Here is a 12,585-nt window from a genome sequence, read left to right on the forward strand (position 1 = left end):
TGGTTACTTTTATAATTTATCATTTTTACAATTGAAAAAATTAGTTTTAAATGACAAGTATTATCAAAGTTGTTATTAATATAATTTTCACATTATATCTTGGGATCAATATGCATTCAATCTGATATGGCAAACTTTCTATCAGTATAGTATTTCTTTTTTTTTTCATAGTTATAATTTTTATTTGTACATACTTTGCAGACAATCTGTGTAGTATCCGCTTTTTAAACAGAGTACTTTTTTGTTTATTTTTATTTTTTATTTTTATCTATTTTTATTTTTATTTTTTATTTTTATTATGGTAACATTGGTTAGCGAAATCCAGTAAGTATAGTATTTCTTGATATTTAGGATAACAGTCCAGCAAGGTGAGAATACTCAAAACCAGACTCAATTCTACACAATATGCTGGTGTTATTAAACACTTACTAAGGCATTAAGTGAACTGATAGATTTTGAGGAAACATAATAACAATAGAATAATAACTTTTGAGATTTGAGTAGTGCTTTAAAAATATTTGTCACTTCAGCTTTTAATTAGGTGGCATAATTCTATTTTTAGAAATGAGCAAGCTAAGGTACAGAGTGTTAAAATCTTCTAAAATGAGTGGCAGAGCCCACATCTTCTGGCATCAAGTTCAAGGCTCTTCTGACTCTATAACAGCTGTAGCCTATTAAATCAGGAATTCCTGGCTAACCGAGTTACTCAGAAAATGTATATCTTCCATACTCAAGATATCATAGTTAGCTTTTGTCTCTCGTGCTTATCAAGGAATACGAAGTCGGAGTAAGAGTCGATGATCCCTGAGGTCTGCCTATTTAGGGGTCTTGAGTTAGTCTCTTGACTTGTGTCCCTTCTACCCCCAAAAGGCTGTATAATGACACAGGCGCTCAAGATAAATATAGTCTGTGGGATAGTAATGAGTAGTGTCCACTATTAACCAAGGGAAGCGCCATTTGGTCTCCATGGATACAACCTTCTGGGTCAAATATCAAAGTACCACTGGGCTTGGATAGAGCAGCTTTGATTTATCATGAGCCTGTGAAGGTTCAATATTGTTCTCTGCCCTGACAACAAGAAGATGGGCCTTGCTTCTCAACAAAGGGCTTGAAGCAGGAATAAAACCAAACCGGAATTAAGACCATTCAGCACCTGATACTGCCCCCAAATTCCTAATCCTCAGACATCCAAGGGCAGCTGTCGTCAGCTAAAAATAAGCTGATGACACCTTACCCTCTAGCGCCTGGACATTCATTTCTAAGGACATCAGAGAAGCAAAGCTGGGCCAGAACCCTGAGCTTCCATAGATTAAGTGTCTGCTTTATGCATAGGAAAGCTGGCTTGGACTCTGGATGGGTCCCCCAGATTAGGGACAGTCTATGGGTTATTGGCTGTAAATGAGGACAGCATTTCTGTGGCTGTCCAAATGGATATTCTGTCCCAGCAACCTAAGTGGAAGGAACGCTTTACATTCAAATAGCAAGACAGGCAGGGAACTCGCAAAGCACTCTGGGAGGGCAGTCTCAATGGGAGAGTCCAGGGACAGATGACAGGGAACATGGGTGCGTAGTTCAGAACCGTTTGCTGACTACCCGCCTTCCAAATAAAAAGATCCTCCTCTTGAAGCTACAGCAGTAACGAAGCCTGTAGGGAGTTGAGTAAATTCTGATCGACAAGCAGCAAAAAAATGAGTTCTTAAAAGATCACCAGAGAAGTTTGGAAAGAGCAGTTCCACAAAGACTTGGGAGGGAAAGATGCTCCATTGTCCTCCTTATCGGTGTGACTCTGACTTAGTGAAACGACCTGAATGGGTCCACTCGCCGACTTACCTGATGCTCTGTGGTTTCAGGGCTGATGCGGAGACCCTCAACAGCCAGAATGAAGCCGAGCTCCGGCGCCAGTTTGAGGAGCGACAGCAGGAGACGGAGCACGTTTACGAGCTCCTGGAGAATAAGATCCAGCTTCTGCAGGAGGTGAGCGGGCGCCCCGAAGGCCCACGCCTGCGGACCCCTTCTGCCTCTTCCCCACCTGCCCTGCCCTCTGCGTTCACCTTTCCATCCCCGCCTCCCTCCCCAGACTCCTTGCGTGTCCCCGTGCCCTCACGTGTCCCCGTGCCCTCACGTATCCCTGTGCCCTCACATGTCCCCGTGTCCTCATGTGTCCCTGTGTCTTTGGGCTCTCACCCGGGCTGAACACTCTGCAGCCTCTCAGAGTTCCCTCTTCTTGCAGGAGTCCAGGCTAGCGAAGAACGAGGCCCCGTGGATGGCAGCTCTGGCAGAAGCCGAGAAGGAGTGTAACCTGGAGCTCTCGGAGAAGCTGAAGGGCGTCACCAAGGGCGGGGCCGATGCAGCGGGAGACAGGGTCGGGTCCGACCCATACGCCGAGGCCCTGGCTCAGAGGGACGGGTGGGTGACTTTCGCCGCTCTGTTTATTACTTGTCTTGTGCTTGATCTCGAGGCTGTGAGAGCATATAGCAGCAGCCCTGCTGTTTGGTCCCCTTTAAGGACTGACAGCGAGTGGACCGTCACCATTTCTAAGAGTTTATGGCTCCCACAACCAAAGAATTCCTTCTCCGAGTTGAGTCTTCGGTGGTTTTCATGAACAGGACGCATTCGTTGGTAACTAGGAGCCTTAAGCAGGTGTAAGGAGAACGGTCGCAAGCGACGGGAGATGTGGATTCACTGAGTCAGCAAACGTTGATTGAGCATCTGAGACGTGCCGGACACTGGGCCGAGCACAAAGGTCACGGAGTTGAAAAGACCCGGTTGTCTCGTCAAGAAATGTGTTACACGGTTTTAATAAGTCCTCCGGTAGAAGTAACATGGGATGCTCTGGGGGCGTGGAGGATTGTCACCTAGTCCAAACCAAAGGAGCAGGTTGCCATCGGAAGTTTCCCAGAGGAGTCGAACTCCGAGCTGAGGTTTGAAGAAGGAAGGGAAGTTAGAAGGAAGAGCAGGAAGTGGGTGGAGGAGACAAATGTTCTGCACAGAGGGGGAACGGTGGAGGGGGAGACACAGGGACGGGCGTATTTCAAGATGCACAAATAGGTCCCATAGCTAGAGCAGAGGGTCTGGGGAAGACTAGTGAGAGGCAGGCCGCCTTGGGAATAGGGGTCCGATTGTGCCAGTTTTGTATGCCATAGCCAGGCACTTGAATTTTCTCCTAAAGGTAACTGGGCCGTTGTCAGGGCTGCCATCGTCCGGGTCACTGCAGCCACTTCCTTTTTCCTTTACTTCCGGTTCTACTCCTCTCCATTCCATCCCAATCTAACAATTCGGAGCAGTTTTAAGTGGAGAATCTAACAATATCAAATTGACACATACTTTAGCCTCTTAGATGCATGATACTCTGACGGCACGAAAAGCCTTCGGTGGTTTTTAGCTGAATAGGTGAAGATAGCGCCGTGCATGCACATTGACCAGCGTGACTTTTTTGAGACACGGATCCGATCACGTCATTGCAGAGCCGTTTAACAAGCTGTCCAACGTCTTCGGAAGAGAAGCCCCATTCTCCTTAATGTGGCCATCGAAGCCTTTTGTTATCCCATCTCTGATTTCTCCCAGGATCGTCCCCACCATCACACATCACTGGTGCCAAACCAGTGACAATAACGATGACTGAGGTTCGCTGAGCCCTGACCCTACAGTGGAGCCGAGGACTTTATGTTCCTCCTTAATTCTCTTAACAACCCCACGACCCCGTGAGATGGGGATTATTATACTTTAGAAATGAGGAAACTGGGATTTAGAAAGTTACATAACACAGTTTCAGGCCTCGCTGGGATCCAAACCCAGAAACCTCACCGCCTCCATATTAGCGCAGAATGCTGTGTCAGGTCTCCAGAATTCTGCTCACGCTCTTCCTTCTGGGGAACACGTCTGTCTTTTTCCCTCCCGGTGAACTCCTTTTCATTCCTTAAACCTCACTGAGGCATCCGTCGTTACTTCTGTGAAGGCTTTTGTGACAGAATTAAGTCTATATTGTTGCTTCGTTTTACATACACATCCATCATTGCACGATTCTCAGTGCGGTGTTGTATTTCCCTTCAGATCGTCCCTGCTAGGTCCCCTGAGACTTTGTCTCTTTTCTGTATCCCAATAAACCCTTATTAAACTAAAAAAGGAAGGAAGGAAGGGAAGAAGGGAGGAAGGAAACACACCTGATGAATAAATTGAGGGAGTTCATATCGGAGGAGCTTGACCAGCTTTGGAAAGTAGGAGAATAGCTCATCCGTAGAGACCGAGGGTCAGAGGAAAGAGTGAAGTTTGAGGCTTAACAAAAGTAGAGATGTTCCAGCACAGATACCACAGGGGATTATCGGAATTACCATTACAGCTTACGTTTGTATAACGTCTGTAAGTTTTGAAAGTTCTTTCTCATCCTCGAATCTTCTCTGATCCCCATATCCTAAATGAATTTAGAATTTGCCTACAAGTTTCCTACTTGGCTTTCTGGTACCCCTCACCTGTCTGCCAAACTATTTCCCTCCCAGGGTGCTACCACTATTTTACACACTTAACGGGAACAACCGTCATAATTGGAAACGTTCATCTAGTCCCAGCACTTTTCCCAAGGACAGGTATCCGTAGTACTCTGAAGACTTATAAACAGAAATAGCAAGATATGCCTTCCACAGAGTAGAAGATGCATAACTGTTGGTTGGAACCTGTGGTTTGTATGTATACTTAGCACAGCAGGTGGTCTTTTAATTTCAGCCTGGTCTGAATTTCCAGCCTCTTCTCCAGCCCTCGTCTCTTCCCTTCAGGCTTTCCCCTTCTCCCATTCCAGTGACGCTTCCTCCAAATATATCTTATATCTTTCTGCCTTCCTTCCTTTGTTCGAGCTCTTCTTTTCTCTTGAACATCCCCCAGACTCCTGCAAGTCAGATGAATTAGTTCTTCTTTGTCTGCGTTCCTGTATGTCCATGACAACACCCAGTGTACTATGTGGTACACGCCTCTGCTAACTGGGCACTTATTACATTCTGTTACTGTTATTTTTTACATTGTTGTGTCTCCCCACTCCCTAGGCTCTTGGCACACACACCAAAAGAATTTAAGTTTCTACAGAATAGAGATCACGTCTTTTCCAACCTTATATCCCCAGTATTTGGTAGAGTGCGTTGAGTATACGTAATGGTTACCCAAGAATTGTTTATTGAGTAGAACAGTGATAACAACCAAATAAAGCACTTCTGGGCCCTTGTTCCAAGAGTTACCTACCTATGGTCTGTAGATCCATTTATAGCTTCAGGTAGTCTGTGAACCCGTGACAGTGTAAGCCAAAAGTCATTTGTGTAAATGACTGGAGCTGGGCTGGAGCAGAGCACACATGGCTTTCTGAAGAAAAGTCTCAAAGAGGTCAGTGACCCAAGAAAGCTAAAAACCTACTCTACTGGACCTGCTATCTTTGGAGCGGTCTGAAAATGGAAGGCAGTTATAGCATCATGACCATAACCATTGTTCTTACTGTTTCTTTGATCTAGACGGATTGAAGAACTGAGTCAGAGCCTGGCCACCCAGGAGAAGCTTGTAGAACAGCTCTCTCAAGAAAAACGACAGTTGCTGCATCTGTTGGAGGGGCCAACTAGCATGGAGGTACAGGTGAGGCTTGGGCTATACTTCCTGAGGCACTTGCTTCACGCGTTTACGAGCCCTGTTTTTTAAACATATGAATCTGTTAGCTAGCTATCGCCATGTAACAAATTACTACAGACTTAATTGCTTAAAACCAAATACATTTATCAGCCCACAGCTTCTGTGGGTCAGAAGTCCAGGAATAGCTTATCTGGTTTCTCTGCTCAGGGTCTCACAAATCTGAAACCAAGGTGTCAGCTGGGCCGCCTTCTCATCTGGGAGCTCATTTAAGAAAGGATCTGCTTCTGAGCTCCCTCGGGTTGTGGGAAGAATACATTTGTGTGGCCGTCGAAGTGATGGCGGCTTGCTTCTTCACGCCCAGCGGTGGAAGGAAAGGGAGGAGGAACGGGAAATGGAGCAGGAGAGAGACTGTTGCTTCTCTCGCCTCCGGCTACCTGACTAAGCCAGGCCCACCACTACGCTAGCCCTTTGGGTTAACTTAAAGCCAGCTAAGCAGGGACTTCATGACATCTGCAGCATCCCTTCATTTTTGACATATAACAGCATGATGATGTAGTGATGATCCATCACCTTTGCCGTATTCTATTGGTGAGAAGCGAGTTACAGGCCCTGCCCACGCTCAAGGGGTGGGGATTGTACACAGGTGTGGATACCCGGAAGTGGGAATCATAGGGCCATTAGAATTTCGCCTACCACCCTGAATGATTTATAACTCTGTAGTATGTATAATGTGGTTTTAATATCGAAGAGAGGTCCCTCACTCCAGTGAAAAGAATTGCATTAATCCACATTGTTGCTTTTGGAAGTAACCTCAGAGGGAGCTCCCTCCTCCATCTGACTTTGAATTTACTCAAAAGATACTTTCTAAAGGAACCCTAGCATATATCTGTGCCCGAGCAACATAAACAATTACTAGGTATTCTTAGAAGTCTTAGACCAGTGACAAAACAAAATATGTGTGGTTTAATCTGTCGGTTCGCATACACAGAGATTGGAGTCAGGATAAAAAGAGCAGTGATGAAAATTCCTTTAAACAGTGCTTCCCAACCTTTCCCTTGTTGGGCACAAGTAGCAAACGGTAGTATTTGCTACTTGTGTCACGGTCACTTGGATGGAAGTGGCCGGCCGGGCGCTCAGGCCACAACAAGGGCAGAGGGAGTCACTTTCTTGGCCACGCTCGTAAACCTCTCAGACTGTGGCTCCGTTTTATTTGGAAAGCTCTGGTTAACAAACTCAGGAAATGATGTATGTACATATAATTTGACAGATAAGGGTAAAAATTAAAGTTCGTAGGCTTTTTTTCAAGACGGATATTGAAATACATGAAATGCTCTGGCAGGCTCGTGAAAAGATTCTATAACATTTTGTAATCAGAAAGGAGTTGGCTGGGAATTAGGAGAATCGGATTTCTATCTTGAGTCTTTATTAACTGTATGACTATATCACTTCTCAGCTTCCATATGTGTAAAACAGGAAAACTGGCCCAAATAATCTCCAATGTTTCCTATAATTCCGATATTCTATTATACTGAGTCTAGCATCAATGGAAAAAGTGTGAAGCCCCCAAGATGAGCACTTTGAAAGACATACTACTCATGTAACTTCTGAAACAAAATCACTCTCATTACTCCAGCTTTATATGAATAGATACACAAACACAGCTATATTGATGCACGCATATTTCTTTTCATCGGTGTCTTTGGTAAGCACCAAAATGGTTATATGTAATTCAGTCTTTGCAACGTTGGTGAAGGGAATTAGTTTTGTATCAGTTTTCAGAAAAGACTTGAAGAACAGAAAGATTATGATTTCAAAGAAACTAAATTACTTAAATTCCATTCTAAAGGGATGCTTAGAACAGGGATAAGTACAACATACACAAGATAATAACACTATGTGGGCAGAAGAAAGAAATGCATCAATTCACATCAGTTATACTAAACTGATAAGCTTCTTTAATGTTGCCTGGAACCTAAAAAGATCTATTTTCATTTTTATTATTATTACAAAACTCCATACATTTATAGACCGGATTATATTGTGCTGTTCGTTTTAAGACAGTGTTTCTCAAACCTTTTCATGGAAAGTTTATTTTCCATGAAATGGTTTTGTGCCCATGGTACTCTGAAGTAAGTGATCGAGGCTGGTCATAGGTGGAGGTGATCGCCCATGTCCGACTTCGAACATGTTGAGAGCCCAGGGTTGACATCTCGGCACAGTGGTGCGCCACTTCGAGGCACACTGGCTGGAACACCCACGTTGGAAATCTGTGTCATCACGGTCCTCTGACAGAAGGTCCTCTCAGACGTAGAGGGAGGATGGAAAGCCTCCCACAGCTCATTTCCTAGTGTCTCTCTTTGGGTCTGTGCCTTATGAAAACAAAAAATGAAGCCCCAAGTACTGGCCAGTGGCCTGGCCACAGGATGCAGCCATCCAGTGCGCATCCAGCTGATCCTTGGAAAACTCCCTTCTTTTCCCAGCATGTGTTCAGATTCCAAGGGGAAGGAAATGGGCTTGGTCACTGTGCTTCTGTCTTATCCTCTATGGCCTACACAGAAAGAAATAGCAAAGTGATTTCTGTATCTTGAGAACCTTTAGCCATACTCGGGTGGTTCTGACTGACTTATAGAAAGAACAGTGCAGGCAAGTCTAAGTTTAGAGAAAGAATCCTGATCCTTTGATAACTGACTCTAAAATAAAGTCTGGATTTTAACTAGGGGAGCGAAATGAAAGAATGGGAGAATGAGCTAGGGTTTTGGAATTGGAATCCTAATGTCAATGTGTTTCTTACATATGGCCTTGGACAAGTCACATAACCTCTCTGAGTACAGTTTCCTCCTTTGTAAAACAAGGATAAAAATACCTAATGTTTCGTTGCTCAGTGGAGACATTTTATAGAAAGCGTATGGCCCTTTGTTAACCAGTTTTTTAAAAAAACAACTGAAATAAAATGAAAGAAGTTTTCATTGCTGCTGAAACAAAAGATCCCAGACATGAGGAGCTGTAGGATAAACAAACAAAAAACTCTAATGTTCAAAAATTATTTGTAAAATTTATTTATTTGTAAAAATTAGTAATAATCTATATGAGGTGTCTAGCATATTCCTTAACACATGGCAACAACTATTGTCACCATCCTCATTAACAACCTGAAGGAGAGGAAGGCTGTTCTTAAGTGAGTGGCAGCTGTGAAGACGCAGTCAGTGAGTCAGATGTGACAGACTTCACTCACACTGTAACTGTCTTTGTCTTCCAAAAGACAAAATCAATGAATACAGCAGTTGCTTATCAGTGAGCTCAATGGTCACGGTTCTCCCTCTGGACCTGTGAGCCTTGTGTGTAGGAAAAACTATTTTACAGAGGAAGACTGAGCTCAAAGCTGTCTGTCCATCTGGGTTATGGCGCCTCAGGAGTACAATGCAGTCGGGATGGGTCAGGACAAACTGGTCACAGTGATAATTACGTTCCCCTTCAATCTCCTCGACAAAGAGAAACATCAAAGCGTTTTCTAGTACATCCTGGGAACATTCAGTCACACTCAAATAGTTCACATTATTATAATATAAAACCTAGAAGTGAATTCATAGGATTTCTTAAGCACATATTGATAAAAATATTTATCAATGGAAATTCAACAACTTTTCTGTAGTAATGACATCAGCACATAGTAATGACATAGCACTTCCTTTTGAGCCAGGTGCTGCTCTAAATACCTTATATAGTAGTAGCTCGAATTAATTTAAGTCTCAAAACAACCCTGTGAGGCCTATACTGACATATGAGGCATGAAAAGAGAATAATTTAGAATAAAATAGTGCTCATTTTAATATGTAAATCCTTGAGCACAACTATAGTAAAGACATAAAGAAACAGGTGTTTATACTTGTATCAAAAATCACTGCGAATGTCACAGCTTCGCATGTAGTCTGACGTCATCAGTGTTGTTATGACATGCAAGCATGTCATGTTGACAATTCAAAGATGGCAAGTGGCAATGCCATCAGCAATGAGCAGGTGGCGATGCCAAGGTGAAAAACTCTTGGTAAATTTCTAAATGAAACGAAAACAACCCTCTCCTAATTTACCGAGCAGTTTGAGTCGTGGAAAATTCACTGAATATTAACGTGTTCACATATACAGCAGAATTAAGTCCTAGGTTCAGATGATTATGTAAACAATTTATTACCTCCATCAGTGCCCCGAGGAATAGTTGAAAGTCATTCAAATGTCATGCTCTGTCCACTGCAAGTTATGTAGCACCCTTTGCCCCAGACTCATTATCGTGACGACAATAAAAACAAGAAACAGCCCGTGAGTGTATAAAATGTACTTTAGGAGATTGTATAGTTGCTCAGTAGAACCACTGGTCAAGGGAGTCCTAGCCTTCAAAGGGTTTATAGTACAATAAGAGATTGGCACGTAAAGAACTCAAATACAGGATGATAAATGAATTATACACATAGTCTTAAAGGGACCCATAGATAACAGAGAATAAGTTTACCTATGGAAGTCAGAGAAAGCCTCACCTGAAAGTCACCCTTGACCTGGGCCTTAAAGGCTGAGCACACGAGGCAGAAAATGGGAGGAGTGCGTTCTAGGCAGCGGTGACAATATATATAGTGGTGTGGGACGTAGTTAGGAAATTGAGAATAATTGGTATCACCAAAGACATGATAAGTGTTGGAGAATGAAATTCATAACTGGAAAGTCCCATAAATATCAAGGTAAAGACTTCTTATTAGAGGCAACAGAGAACAGAAAAAAAAAAAACAGGGGGAATAAAAGCAAATGATTTGCATCTTAGAAGGGCAGTCTTGGGGGTTGTTTAGACTGAGGACTGAGCCAGTAATTGGTGCCACCCATTGAGACAGTAAGTCGTGGTTCGACACCGCTAATAACTGCTTTGTCTAATCAATTCTGTGAATTACACAGGGGTAAAGAATGATACAAGGTGCTTTGTCTCCCCCCTCTGTATACAGTAATATGTGGCAGCTCTTGCTATTTGTGACACAAATGTAACATGACACGGCCTCTGCTGTGGGTGTCATCCTCATCTATTAACAGTAGCAGCATTTCGTTCTCTCAGATAATTTAGATAAAAATTATTTGACTTGATTTTTCCGTCCCTGTTTTTCTTTTTCCATCCTACCAAAACACTGCGGCATCCATTTCAGCCGGAGTGTACTTGCACCGTACTTATGAACTTCTATTTTATAATTAATTTCATAGAACAGCAAAAAATGTTCTAAACTTGACACGCCACTGACTGCTTCCAACCCTTCACGTCCATTCAGCTCGTTGCTGTGACCAGAGTGCTCAGGAGCCTTTTGATGTGGCTGTCATCTTTGTCACTAAGGAATCAGAAAATCAAATAAAGTTAAGCTTACAAAGCGTTTTTCTCTTCCTTAGTGAAGGTATCTTCAGAGATGCAGGGAAAAGCTGTGATTGTTCCAGTTATTGATGCTATTCCCTTCTACAAAATAGGGGAAGCTTCATCTCAAAGAATCTTTACATGAAAGCAGACATGGAGGGGGGTGAAGGCAAAGGGAAATGACATACTTGCAGAGGAAAATCTAGAAGAATTCTTGTTTTGTTTCTTTCCTTTTTTCCTGTCCATTTCCCCCCAGTATAATATAAACAATATTTTTGAAAGTGTGATTTCACTGTGGCTGGCCTAAAAAAAATGAAACGGGACAACAGAATTAGGGAGAGGCATGCATTAAACAATCAGGCGGGCCCTTCCCACTCACACAAAGCAGCAGACACTCAAGCCATTGCGTTTCTGGCTTGTTGGAACCTAATGTAATAGCGCCGCTGTATTTCCTAAAATAGCAAACATTCCAGCGTTACCATGGAGAGATCTGACGTGTAGGTTAAGGCAAGAATGTGCTCTAAAGGCTTGCTGCAGAGACTGAAAACCTGCGGGGATTAGTAGCTCAGGCAGCTCCAGCCAACTATATAAGGAGACTTTTTTTAGAGCAGCTTTTCTGTAACCCCTGCTTAAGCTGATGAATGTTGAAGCTGGAGACTCATTGACAAATCCTCTTCAACATCACTGTCTCCCAGACATAATAACCCTCACTGGTAACATGTGTCGGGAACAGGCCTTACCAGCTAAGGCAATCTTAGTTCTGACCCTTCAGAGCAGCAAAGGAATGGGGAAAATAAAGGGGCTTCCTTACATCTTCATTGCAAATATTTATTGAGCATTTACAATGCACAGAGTACTGGCATGTGAAAGAACAGGAACCGCAAATGTATAAGGTTTCATCTCTGCCTTCTAGAAATTACAATCTAATTGGAAGGTAAGGTCACTGATGGAAAAAAATACAGGGCAGTAGAGAAAAAAATCATCATGGGCTGGGGTGGGCGGCAAGGATTCTGATCTTTGAGGAATGAGTACGATTTTAATAAGAGATGAAAAGAAAAGGCATCAATTCATTCATCCATTCCGGGATTATTTACGTAGATCTAGGAACATAGTGTTCTAAGTACCTCAGAAGATAACAAGATAAGTAAGGCGTATGGTCCCTCTTAAAGAGCTTACCAGCTAACGGGGAGAAGGGAATATGGAGAAATGACACGCAGATTACTACAGGTACAAAAGTGCTTTGGAAATTCAAAGACGAGGAAGATGTCTTTTGAGGGGATGAAGAAAGGCAGCTTAAAGGAAACACTTGAAAGCTGGATAGGATCTTGACAGGTAGAGGTGGGAGCGATAGCGAATATTCTCAGTAGGTAAGATGGAGAGATAGAAGTTCAGAGTAAGGAAGTAAGAATATATGTAGAGGGACTTACATTAGAGGCTAGAGAACAAGGGTAAGGCCAGAGTCAGAGGGCCTTCCATGGCAGGTTAGGAAGTTTGGGGTTCATTGATAAGTCATTAGGTCTCTGGGTTACCTACGCAGGAAGTAATTTATCTGAGTTCTGCTCTAGAAAGATTAGTGATGGAAGAGGGGAAAGTAGAGGGGAAGGAGTTGAAGGAAC

General features: G+C 43.1%; 1 protein-coding gene across 1 annotated transcript in view; it reads left to right on the plus strand.

Moving 5' to 3' along the window:
- Positions 1 to 12,585, plus strand: part of PDE4DIP (phosphodiesterase 4D interacting protein) — a 179,228-nt gene that overhangs the window by 92,988 nt on the left and 73,655 nt on the right. The window contains exons 6-8 of the mRNA XM_039841359.1: positions 1,851 to 1,974; positions 2,231 to 2,406; positions 5,487 to 5,604. Of these exons, the coding sequence (XP_039697293.1) occupies positions 1,851 to 1,974; positions 2,231 to 2,406; positions 5,487 to 5,604 (418 nt within the window). The remainder of the gene's footprint in view (positions 1 to 1,850; positions 1,975 to 2,230; positions 2,407 to 5,486; positions 5,605 to 12,585) is intronic.

This window comes from Pteropus medius, unplaced genomic scaffold (genome assembly GCF_902729225.1).
Source record: "Pteropus medius unplaced genomic scaffold, Ma_sr-lr_union100, whole genome shotgun sequence".
Lineage (NCBI taxonomy): Eukaryota > Metazoa > Chordata > Mammalia > Chiroptera > Pteropodidae > Pteropus > Pteropus medius.